Consider the following 13,212-nt stretch of genomic DNA (forward strand, 5'->3'; position numbering starts at 1 on the left):
GAATTATTATTTTCTTTTAAAATTAATATTATGCTCTATCTGCTATTTGACTTTTGTGGAGAAAGAACATCTCATATTGTCTTGAAATACTTTGAATTTTTTTCTTTATTCAGTTTCTACAATATATACTAAGTAAATTCTAACAGGAAAGCTGTTAGGTAGTCTTCATAGCCACTGACTGCATAAGACTATAATGAATAATAATAATAATAATAATAATAATAAGCTTTAATATTAAAATCTTACAGAATTATTTCTCTTCTTAATATTTTGGAAAAAGTGATAGAAAGAGTTATTACTTCTAGACTCTCTTATTAGATCTCCCAAAATAAACTATTAAATATTAATTAGTTTGAAGAAAAGAAGCAATGCTCTGCTATAAATACTGTAATGAGCTTAGTACATGATATTCAACTTGCAAAAGCTAATAAATTGGTAGACTTAGCTCTTTTTATTAATATAAAAAAAGCATTTAACTATATTTTATTAAATAGACTTTTAAAAATCTTCTCTGATTTACAACTACTTAAATCACTAGCTATATGGATTTTTTATTTTATGTAAATAAGAAAAAGCCAACTGGTTTTTGATGGTGAGAAATAAGAAGAAAAGATATCTATAAATATTGGAATTTCTTAAGATTTATCTCTCTTCTTAATACTCTTTTCTCTATATACTATATTTTTCTTGAGGAATGATAATGATTTAGATCTTGAAGATATCAGAATTTCTAGTTATATAGATAATACTGGACTTGTTGTTTTCTTTTTTTTAATAGAAGAAAATTACTTTAAGTTAGATAAAGCATTGCAAGCAATATTTAACACACAAGCTTTTCATGTAGTTTAATTTGATATAAAAAAGACAGAACTAATTTACTTTACAAAATTATTTAGTAAAGAGAACTTAGTTAAACTACATAATCAAGTTTTTAAATCAAAAAGACTAGTGAGATGGTTAGATATTTGGCTTGACAATACACTTACTTTCAAGAACCATGTGAAAATCAAGATATCAGCTGCTGAAAGAATTCTTAATCAAATAATTAGACTTTTAAATATTGAAAAAGATCTTATCTTTCAAGCTATGAGATAACTGTATATAGCTTGTATTACTTTAGTAGCTGATTATAGTATTCAGATTTGATGAAAGAATCAAAAGAATTTACTTAATAAGTATGAGAAACTTTAAAATTCTGCTTTAAGAAAGATTCTAGAAGCTTTCAAAATCTCTCCAGTATATATTATAAAGATTAAAGCTGCTATCCCTCCTGCTAAAGTAAGATTTAATAGACTATATAGAAACTATACTTATAGACTATTAAAAATATCAAAAGAATATGCAATCAGAGAGAGAGTATCTTCTAGCTTTCCACTATATAATAATAGTGTTGATCTTGATTGAAGAAGATTTTTAAACTGGAATCAATCAGAATTAAATAATGAATATGTTGAACAAACATCAACTAAAAAAAAAAGAAAAATTAATAAACAAAAAAGGTAACCAAGTTAACTATTCAGAGTTTGTTCAATGATTTCAAACATATTATCTTCTCTAAAAACAGAGAAAATCAAAGCAAAATAGAATACACCTTGGTCTGAAAATCTAGCTGATTTGATAGATATTCAAATTGAAGAATCAGACAAGAAAATAGCTAAAAATAGTTATATAAATAGAATTAAAAATCTAGATAATAGATCTTTAATTCTTTATTCAGATGAATTAAAAACTGAAGAAAATTAATATGCTGGTGCTGGTGTATACAATTTACAAGATAATATTAGATTCTTATAGAATCTAGATAAATATCTTAAAGTCTTTAATGCAGAACTGTTTACTATAGATAAAGGATTTAAATTAGCAAGTTCTATCTCTGAGTTTTAATCAAGATCAATATCAGATATCTGGGTGTTTTCTGATAGTCAAGCTACTATTCAGAGACTCATGAATCAAGATCTTAATTCTGGCTTATATTATCTTTAATCTATAAGAAAAACTGCTAAGTATATCAGAAATTAACAAATTAATCTACATCTTCATTGGGTTCTTGCACATGTAAACATACATGGAAATGAAGAAGCTAATCTAGTAGCAAAAAAGACTACAGAATTAAATTAAGTTTGTTTAAAGAGATATATATCTCTTACTTATATAAAAAGACAAATAAAAGACCAAGTAATAATAGAGTTGTATGAAGATCTTTTTAATAGAAAAAGCTCTACAAACTATTACTTTCAATTCAAAATAAAGCTTAGATAGAAAGCATCAGCTCTTTCTATATCTAAAAAAATATGGTCAACTATTTGTTAATTAAAGCTTGGTTATAAATATTTCAGATCTTATCTTGTAAGATTATCTGACTACTCTTCCAAGTTATACTCTTTCTGCAATTATGTTGAAAATCCAAAATATTTATTATTAGACTGCTTAGATTATCAAACTGAAAGAAGAAAAATTTAACAAAAACTTCATATTTCTCAACTATCTTTAAATTTTATTTTTGAAAATGAATTAGATCTAAAATAGCTAGTTTTATTTCTGAAATATACTGAAATAGTTACTAGACAGTGGCTTTCTCAAACATGTTAACTTTATTTCTTTAATTTGTGTTACACTGTTACAAGAACTTTGTTTTTCTTTGAAATTAATTTTATATACTATCTGTTATTTGACTTTTGTGGAGAAAGAACATCTTATATTGCCTTGAAATACTTTGATTTTTCTCTTTTCTCAGTTTTTTTTACAATATACATTAATTAAATCTAAACAGATCAGCTCTTAGATAGTCTTCATAGTTACTGACTACATAAGACTATAATGAATAATAATAATAATAATAAATAACTCTGATTTGTAAAGTAGTTTATATTATAACTTGTTTCTAGTTCAAAAACTTAGTTACTATAAGTATTTAAAAAGCTATTTTACACTAATTAATTCTGATTTCTCAGCTACCAAATAGTATAAAACATACTAGAATTTAGTAGAAATTGATCAGAATTTGCAGTGATAAATTTAGCTTAGCTATATCAAGATTATCAAGTTGATAGAGCTGATTTAATACTGCTGCAAACCCTGAGAAGCAAAGATCAGATAAAAAGAGGTAGAAAGATAAGATAAGAGTAGATAAGATAAGAACTCTAGCTTGCTTAGCACACCTCAACAAAATATAAGTAAGCAAGAGTCTAAATGAGAAAAATCAAAAAAATGTATCTGGTAAGAGATTTTTCAGATAAAAAAAGATGTAATAACACAACAAATACTAGAGATATAATAAAGACAATTTGATAGTTTATTTAAACAGTCTTATTGAGATTGTCTCTCAAAATTCAGATGAAAAAACCATGTGATTGCTGAGTAATACTGTAAGAAGTATTTCTGATGGATGTGAAGCTGGCACCATTTATTTCCACTTATATCTCAATAACTCACACAGCAATTTACCTGAAAATTGAAGAAATTATTAGATAGAGAAATAGCTTTCAAATAAATGTAGTTTTATCTAGTTTGAACAAGAATTAACTGAGTTGTAAAAAAAGCATGTGAATTTAATTATATCTATAAGAAGAATAAGATTATTTCTCTGTGCATGTCAGTATATTTATTCTATCTCTTGCAGCTTTTCAATATAAGTGTTTTTGCAGTTTTGAAACAAGCATATAATAATCTAATTAAACAGCAAATGCAGCTTGAAATCAACATTATTAAGAAGACAGATTTCTTAAATGCTTATTTTACAGCATATACAGAGGTCTTCAAGACTCAGAACATTTAAAGTAGCTTTATAGCTACTGAAATAGTCTTATTTGACCCAGATCAGGTTTTTCAGCAGCTGAATATTCAACTCCAAATTTTTACTTCTCTAGCTAGTCAATCTAGCAACTCAGTATTATTCTGAATTTTACAAACATCTCACAATCTCCAGCAATTGTATAGACAGACAGATAAGATTAAGAATCTTATAAAGCAAGAGCTTGAGAGCTCACTTCAGAGCTTAATAGAAGAATTTGATTAAATTATCAAGACTTGTAAATATAGAATAGTTAATGCCACTATTATAAAAAAGCAATATCAGAATATATTTACTGCAAATAAGAAAGAGAAGCAAAAATATAAAAGATTTAAGTACTGAATCTAATATAAAAAAATTTAACTAGAGAAGAGATTACTGAGCTTGATATTCTATCTGCTTAATTTATTAAACAGTCAGTTACTTAACTCTTTAAATCTGCAGTCTCAGAGTCTGTATTATATTCACAGACACCACTAAAATATACAAACTGCCATATTTTAGATTATACAAGAAGAAGCTGCTGCAGTCCTATTGCAATGTAATTTAATCTATTTAAGGGTTGTTAAGCATAGATATTTCAGGTTAAATTCTAGTTAGTTGAGATGCCTTAATTTAATCTTTTGCTTGCTTGCAGATTTTGCTTGCTTGTAATGTATTTCACAACTGAGTGAGACAATCAAGCAAGCAGAACACCAAAATACACATACAAATCTCAACTTTTTGCTCTTTATATCTCAACAACATTATTGAATATAGACTTTAGAATTTAGACATGGAGTATATAGATAGTTAATAAACAGTATTATCAATTTGATTTATTTAACTTTATTATTTGTAAAGATACTTTGATACATGCTAGTAAAAAAATAATAAAATACTATAACTTAAAAAATAATTATTATATTTAAATAATTCTTATAATTTACAAAGTTTATTATATCTCTATAGTATCTTCTTCATTTTATAATAATCAGACATAGACTTGTTAAAATATAAGAGAGCAAAAAATTGAGATTTGTATGTGTATTTTGGTGTCCTGCTTGCTTGGTTGTCCTGCTTGGTTGTGGAATACATTAGTTATTAGCTGGATTAAGGTAGTTCACCACTAAGCAAGCCACATCACTAAATGAGCCAAATCTTCCACCACCAAAATTCTTCCAATATTCAACATTCAATATGCAACAACATGGTTAACAACATCTCAATTAGACTTGTAATTAAAGATCTTAAATTATAAGAGACTTTAAATTATACTGCAACTGTGAGAAAATACTCAGTTAATTAAGAGACTCTGTACTGATAATATAAAGACTTGCAACTTGCTCAGAATGAAGTAATCTTCTGATATAAGAAAAAGCTTTCTGATATACAGAAGACAGAGCTTCTGAATTATATAAACAAGCTCTCTAGCTACAGTCTTGCTATTATATCTCAGATTTTACAAAATATTATATAAGAGATGACAGAAGAAAATATTAAAATTAACTGAATTAATTAATTTCACAAGCAGTATAATAATAAGATCAAATATATTTATCTTAAAGTAATTAATTAAAATAGACAGATAGTAGATAACTATCAATATTTTAAGCACTTCTATATACTTGTAATTTAATAATTTATTTAATTAGTTATGATTGCAGTTGTTGATACTGGCTAACTATTTAACTACTACTTATAAAGTAGTTGAAGCAGAAAATTAATTAATATAATCTTAAGTTTTCAAATATCTATAACTTTAATAAAAAAGAATTTCTTTTAGACTTCTGCTATATCTTAAAGTAATTAGTCTCTATTAAAGCTCTATAAGCTGGAAAGAATGCTGTTATTCAGAATAATAATTAGAAATTTCTCTTATTGCTCTGCTTAGTCTTTACTGAAGAAATTATACTATCTTCAGCTCTTATTTATAAGAGTAAATTATAAGATCTTCAGAATACATAAGTAGATAATTATAATAGAAGTAAATAGATCTACTTTATAGCTTCAACAAATGATTAAAGCAATAATAAATATAAACTAAAGTAGTTAAAACATGTTTTTAATTAGTATACTAAGAAATAAGCTGATTAAGAAAGATATCTGCTTTTATTAGATAGACATTTCTTCTATATAAATATAAAATTTATTAAATATACTGACTATGAAAAGATTCTTCTTATAATTCTTTTACTACATTCAACTTACTATTTGTAATTTCTTAATATTAGAATCTTTAAACTGCTGGACAAGATATATTCTAACAAGCTGAAAGTACTACTACATTACAGAATGAGCTATATTTAAATAACAAAAAAAAAATTCTGGAGACTATTTAATGTAGCTTAAAAGAAGACTTTAACAGTTAAAAATATACTTGCTAACTTTATAAAGACTAAGGTTAATTTTCTAAATTCTTAACATTAACTATACTGATTTGAAATTGCTCAAATCTCTATACTGCTAGTTAAATCTTCTATTTCTAGTAATATACACTAGCTCTGACAAGAGATCAAGAATATATATCTTTAGTACAGTTTAAATTTGTAGAGTATTAAACAGATTATTCAAGTTAGTAAGTAGTTTGCTTTTTATAATAAACTACTGAAATATAAAAATCAGTATCTAAGATTAACTCTAATAATAAAAAAGTAATACTGCAAGTAAGACAAGTTTCTAGATCTACTTAATAAAGATAATTCTAGTCAAGCACAGTTCTGATCTTTAAGAAAAGTTATTAAGGCATGTAAGTGCTTGAATAAAATAGAGACTGAAAAAGCTGATAAAATTACTTAAATATAAGAGATAAAGCTTTAATAAAAGCTTTAAAAGAAGCAGACTACTAGAAATATTAAAAAAAGATAGATTAAATAAGAGAATATTTATAAAAAGATTCACAAGCAATAAAAGACTAAAAAAATTAAATATACTAGACAAAGAAAGATATAATATATTGCTTGTAAGAAGAAGAAGACTATATAACTAGTAGAGAAGAAAAAACAGATAGTTAAATATACTAATAAATACTGGCAGTCAGAGCTTTAAGCACTGGCTTCAAAGCACTATTAGAAGAACTTCTCTACTAAAGAGTCTCATTATAAAGAGTCTATATAATCTTTCAAAAGAGAAAGTAAGAGCTTTACAAGCATCTCTAGCAACATATTAGACTCTCTAGCCAAGAAATCTACTGTTGACATTTTTTTGAATTCTTTTCTATCTACCCCCTAAATCTCTCACTCTGGCTATAATATTAGGCTGTCCACCTATTTATTTTCCTAACTATACTAATTTCTATGCTTTAAAGAATACATTCATTTAATATATAATAGCTATTTAATAATAAAGATCTGGTTGTTGAGATATTTAATAAATTCATTGTGGAGCATTTGGCGAAATTTGGCTCGTTTAGTGGTGAACTACCTTACATAACAGACTTTCTGCTGTGGAATTGATTATATCCTTGCATCTGACCAGGGGTTTAACAATACACTCACATCGCATTCACATTAACTAACAAAAGCCGACCAAATTTGGTAATTTCAAAAGGGGTTTCCTGTCTGCTTGCTACTCTGTTGATAGTTCCCATTTATCTTCTCTCCTCTACGAAGTACAGAATACAAAGTACTCTGTACTTCCTACCCATTCCGTTTTCTTTCTGCGCCTCTCGCAAGGGGAGGGTGGAGGAGCTCATCATGTACCAGCCTCAAGAAGCAGCCCAATGGAGAACTACATGATTATAAGATACTGTGTCCAGTCCATCAACTAAAAAGTTTGCCCCCCCAATCTTCTACCTGTCTTTTCCCGCAAGGCTAATGTATTTTCCAGGATGAAATTCGCGCATAGGTATTCTCATACCTTGGAAAGCGAGGGATTTCCTCTGCACTGGGTGCGTTGTGCTATTTCTTATCGCCAACTCAAAAAATGCATCAAGCGAATTCGTGATGAACTCGCCGAGCTTGGTCTACCGCCGGAAATTCTTAACCACCTTTGGCTTTCCGAAGACGTGAGGGATAGTATTGGTAAATCGGACACGTCAATTGTTGGGTTCTCCTACTCTTTCTTGAGTAAGCTATGGGCAGTCTTTTTGATTTGTTTATCTAGTAATTCTCAACAGCTCCAGGTTGTCCTTCCGGCCTTGCTCCGAAATTGACATTTCTCATTGATCCCAACGAGTCGCACATACCCGAATCTTTGTCCGCCGAAACTCGCGAATATCTTCGTGTCCTCCTCGGCACCTCCGGTAAACAAGCCGCATCATCCACGAGTGAGACGTCTGTCAGCCTTGCCCAACATGTTGTGGTATCGTGTGGATTGGCCAGCGGGGAAATGGGTAAGTCCTTTGTTTCTGCCAGCGAAGCTTGCAAACCAATTCAAGAAGTGGAGATACCGTTACATTCGGACTCCGAATTTTTCCAAATTCTCAAAGAAGAACTATCCATCCTCCATGATTTACAAGAACGAGAGCGAAAGGAATTGGACAGTCAAGTGAAACATTTACGTGACAGCCTCGTTGAGACGATAAGTTCCCATTTAAGTTGGTCAAGGCCTACTCTCTCCACCTGGCGCGAAATATTTCGGCTGTACATAGATTCTCAAGTATTTTTCTCTACCGATGAGCTCGATTCAGGTGAAAGAACATCCACGGTGGCCCACCAACAGTTGGTGAAATTCCAAAGCTCTTTATCAGAAAACAACCGGTATAAAAAACTTGGAAAAAACGGTCGGGTTGTTCTTGAATCATTTTTAAAGATTAATTTCGTCCTCCTGCAAAGCTTGAAGTTTCAGGAGATCAATCGGATAGCACTGCGGAAGATCCTCAAGAAATTTGACAAGCGAACAGCTCTTCGTGCTTATCCAGCAATTCCGCTATTGGAGCCCCTCCTGGCTCGCAATGTCGCAAAGATTCTTTGTCAGACTATCTCTCAGGAGCTTCTGAGTATTGTTCCCCAGATCACTGATTACCTTTGTCCAATATGCTTGAGCATATCCTTCAAGCCTGTTAGACTGCGCTGTAACCATGTTTTCTGTATCCGCTGTCTTGTGATCATGCAACGAGCACAGCAGAACCAATGTGCCTTATGTCGCAGAGAAGTTGTCATGGAAGCCACAAGTGGTGAGTTCCCCAGAGTTCTGGCTTGTCATCAGTTATGATTGACCTCCGTGTAGACAATCTGGACCAGGAGCTTCTTGCATTTCTGAGTACTGTTTTCCCAAAAGAAACCAGGATCAAACAAAAGGAAAATGAAAGAGCTGCAAGGATGGATCTTTATGGCAACACGTATGATGCCTGCACCCTCATGTAACTCTTGTTGGCCTCTTTATTTTGTACTCTTTTACTTTTTACTTTTATTTTTATTTCCTCCCCCCCCCCAAGACGGGCCAAATAGCTGTCTGTATCTATTCATAGCCATGGAGCATGATTGATTATTTAAAGTCCAATAATAACCTCTAAATGTCATCGATCTACGGGGTACCACCTCAAAAGGGCCTTCGGAGTGGGCTCACTATGTGGTCATTGTTACCAATATATTCCTCTTTGCGTCAACCCAGCAATTTAATCCTCACATCATGATTAACTGGTTAGGTATATAGAGAACTCATATTTATAGCCATTTCTGCAAGTCAACTTTAGATCCCGGTCAGGTACGCAAATTTTCCATGGGCCAATCCCAGTCAGCAGATGGTGGGAATGGAAATCCTCACAGGAGAGAACGTGATGAGGCCAACGGCAAGAGGGACTTCTATGAGATCTTAGGGGTAGAACCGCTTGCAACCACAGAACAGTATGCTCATTGCCTCTCATTTACTTGTGAACAATTGTTGGGTGATTTGCTAACAATCTTGATATAGCCTCAAAAAAGCATACCGCAAGAAGGCACTAGAACTTCATCCAGATAAAAACTATGGCAACATTGAACAATGCACTGCGCTCTTTGCTGAAGTTCAGGCAGCATATGAAGTCTTATCGGATCCGCAAGAAAGGGCTTGGTATGACTCAAATAGGGATGCAATTCTCTACAGCAAGGATAATCCACGGGGAGATCAGCATTCCTATAATTCTAAGGTAACTGGGACGGAGGATATTTTGAATGCCATGATAAACTTCAACCCGCGTACGGAATTTTCTGATGACTCTTCTGGGTTTTTCGGTGGAGTCCGGGAAATATTTGAACGGTTAGCCCAGGAAGAATTAAATGCGTGCATCATGGACGGTCTGGAATCAGTTAATTATCCCTCATTCGGCTTCAAAGACGATGATCTCGATAACATTCGATCTTTTTACGGCGTATGGTCTACATTTTCCACCAAGAAATCCTTTGCGTGGAAGGATACCTACAAATACTCCGAGGCACCCGATCGACGAGTTCGGAGGCTGATGGAGAAAGAAAATAAACGCTTAAGGGACGAAGCAATCCGGGAGTTCAATGATGCAGTGAGATCACTGGTGTCTTTCGTGAAAAAACGTGATCCCCGATACAAATCAGCAGTCCAGAATGAACTTGAACGTCAGAGATTGTTACGGGATTCTGCTGCCATGCAGGCTGCTCGCTCGCGAGCAGCAAACGAAGCAAGACTTGGAGAGTACTCGGTGCCTGAGTGGGCGCAAAGGGAACAGCTTGAGGAGGAAATGTTCAGTGCTACATCTGAATCTGAGCAGGATCATTTTGAGTGTGTGGTTTGCCGCAAAACATTTAAAAGTGAAAAGCAATTTGAAGCCCACGAGCGGAGTAAAAAGCATATTAAAGCTGTAAGGCAGCTCCGCTATGAAATGAAGGTTGAGGATGACCACGTTCAGATAAACACATCTGAATCTCAGGAGGGAGTCGTGTGTGGGCCTGAATTTGACACAACCACTGCCAGAGAAACGGATACGGCCGACAATTTGCAGAAGGAAACCCTTCAGTGTGAAGACATTGGTGAAAATGCAACAATGGATAATGAAGGAACTGAATTTTCATGCAACAGTGACACCCCTGAACAGCCTCCCACTATAAAGCATCCATTGGGAGAATCTCACGATAGTGCTGTTGATCAGGTTGGTGCATCCTTTGCAAATTCTTCTATTGCTGATGCTCGGCCAACGGAAAGCACAGTGAGGAAGGTGGGGAAAGCAAAGCAGAAGCGAGCCAAAAAGGCAATCAAAACTGAAGGCCAGAAGGGGAATCTTGCTTGTGGGACCTGTGGACGCTCGTTCATGTCCAGAAACAAGTTGTTCTGCCATCTTAAGGAGGAGAGTCATGGCATTCCTTCCAGTCAGGTAAATGAAAAGCACTAGATGATCTACCAAACCTTCCAAGATTCAATACCAAAGCAAACAAACATGGTGCTTAGGAAGTTCAACCTACAGGGTCAATGTTATTTAAGTAACCAAGCTAACAATCCTTTCACATGATATTTAGACCGTTCTTTAAAAATGTAAGCATCAATCTCTCATTGACCCAGAACATCCGTATAACCCCATGGGAGAGCATATTATCACCCAAGGCATGTTTTGCTTGTTTTCACCACATGGACAACTGGATGCAAAATCCCTTGGGTGTTTATTGCCCCTAAAGTTGAGCCTTTTGTCCATCCCATCTTCTCCAACATCATTCGTCCTCGGTTTTCGGCGCCTAATTCAGGGGCAGATGCTCCAACAACATCTCCATCCATATATGACGCTGCTCTAATGCCGTTCCCTCGGCCCCGGTGGCTTTTACCCATATGCTGTACAGTTGATGCAGAGCCAAACAGAGCTTCAATCTTGCCAATGGACTCGGTGTCGAAACTGCGCGTCCGCGCAGTTTTAGTTAGTATAGGAAAACGAGATCTTCCATGTCCTCTGGATTGTGACTTCAACGACAATATATTTGCCAATTCGTGGACGACTTTACGGGTTTTCTTATCCATCGGCGGAAGTGCCAGTCTAATTTGGGATGTGTGAGCGTTTCTCCATATAAATAGTAGTCCAGGCAGCCATCTAACGAAAGAGATAAACTTACACCTGAGTCTGGGACAACAAAAAAACGCGAATCTCCTGCCGAATGTCATCGAAGTCGATCCCATTCGAATATTTAGCATTTAAATTCACCTGGCCTGGCTTACCACCAAGTAACCCTTGGGCACGTAACTCCTCTCGGTGCTTTTTTGCCTTCTTCTTCTTTTTCCGATCATTCTCCCACGACAGATGCAGCTCCAATTCAAGGTCGCTATCTGACAAGTCAAAAGTTGGCGGCGGTTGTCTGCGGTTGGCTTTAGACTTTTTCAAACTTGGTCGCTCGAAATCCATAATGTCAAATGCCCCATACGACTCTACATCAAGGGCTAAAGTAGACATGGATAATAGCTTTGAGATCCGACGTTGTTGTGCAAAGCGGCCTGTTGAAGGCAAAGGAGACTTTTCCTCAATTTCATTATCATCACCATCATCGTCATCGTCATCGTCATCATCATCATCATCATCATTTGGCCCATCAACATTCGCGCTACCAGGATCTAGGTCCTCAAAACCAGGCGTGGAGGAGCCATGGACATGGCTGGAGGAAATCTTATCGAACGAAAGATTGTGGATGGGCACCGGACTCGCTGTCTTGTGTTTTGTGCCTGAAGAGCATTCCCCATCCGCCGAGTCAGACTCATCTATATGCGCAATATAATCTGCTATTGCGGCATCAGATATATTTATATCCTCATAGTCGGTAGCAATTGCGAGATGGTCCTGGCGATCCCGAAATCCTTCAAGATTTATGTTTTCAAATGAATTGGGTGTCAATTCTCGACTTGTAGTGCTGACCTCATTGTATGTTTGAAGTTGGGACTCTTTTTGAAAGTTATCACAAGGAGTGGCGCGATCCATTTCCGTTTCTCCATGCCAATGATTAAATGTGGATACATGTTTTCTTCCTTTGAAAACTACCTCATCATCGGAATCGGAGGAAGACGCAGCGATAACATGTCCTTGGTGAGCCGAAATATTTTCTTCGAGGGCTGGCTTTAATCCCCCCATATTAAAAGGCGCGGAATTGCCCGGAGACCGATCCAGCCTTGGGGACTCCTCCATATGGTGAGGTTGTGAATCTTGAGACTTGCTTAGAGATATTGGATCATCTGGTGCCATGTTACCAGCACTAACAAACTGTATTCCATGATATCGCAATTGTTTAGTCGACCTCGTTAACGAATGGCGCTCTGTATTCAGAGCCTCCTCGCTCATGGTAAATTTCTGGCTGTTGGCGGGTGCTAAAAAAAGGTTAAAGAAATGTGAAGTCAGCCATACATCAACAAGAAATTCTGGATAATCTGGCTAAATAACCTCACCAGCATTGCCATCTTTGTAATTGTCCATGGTTTCCTGTTAAATAAGTCCATCATATGTGATGCGAACAAGACATACCTGTGTATCTGCTGGATTTATGATGCTGAGAACGTGCTTTTGATCTTCTTGATTTCCCCATCCTTGA

General features: G+C 34.3%; 3 protein-coding genes across 3 annotated transcripts; 2 read left to right on the top strand and 1 right to left on the bottom strand.

Moving 5' to 3' along the window:
* Window positions 1-7,597: 7,597 nt before the first annotated feature.
* On the top strand, window positions 7,598-9,075 carry D8B26_006902 (uncharacterized protein; the record flags this gene model as incomplete). Its single annotated transcript, XM_066125332.1, has 3 exons — window positions 7,598-7,836; window positions 7,893-8,885; window positions 8,939-9,075. Exons 1-3 carry the CDS (start codon window positions 7,599-7,601, stop codon window positions 9,073-9,075), a joined length of 1,368 nt encoding a protein of 455 aa, XP_065981414.1. The 5' UTR covers window position 7,598.
* Window positions 9,076-9,256: 181 nt separating this feature from the next.
* D8B26_006903 (uncharacterized protein) lies at window positions 9,257-11,115 on the top strand. The gene is made up of 2 exons (XM_003066816.2): window positions 9,257-9,555; window positions 9,623-11,115. The coding sequence occupies exons 1-2, from the start codon at window positions 9,431-9,433 to the stop codon at window positions 11,046-11,048; spliced, it is 1,551 nt and encodes a 516-aa protein (XP_003066862.2). The 5' UTR covers window positions 9,257-9,430; the 3' UTR covers window positions 11,049-11,115.
* Window positions 11,104-13,097, bottom strand: SQS1 (squalene synthetase-like protein; the record flags this gene model as incomplete). Its single annotated transcript, XM_003066817.2, has 3 exons — window positions 11,104-11,678; window positions 11,755-12,991; window positions 13,070-13,097. 3 exons carry the CDS (start codon window positions 13,095-13,097, stop codon window positions 11,249-11,251), a joined length of 1,695 nt encoding a protein of 564 aa, XP_003066863.1. The 3' UTR covers window positions 11,104-11,248.
* Between the last annotated feature and the right edge of the window lie 115 nt (window positions 13,098-13,212).

Source organism: Coccidioides posadasii, chromosome 3, assembly GCF_018416015.2.
Source record: "Coccidioides posadasii str. Silveira chromosome 3, complete sequence".
Lineage (NCBI taxonomy): Eukaryota > Fungi > Ascomycota > Eurotiomycetes > Onygenales > Onygenaceae > Coccidioides > Coccidioides posadasii.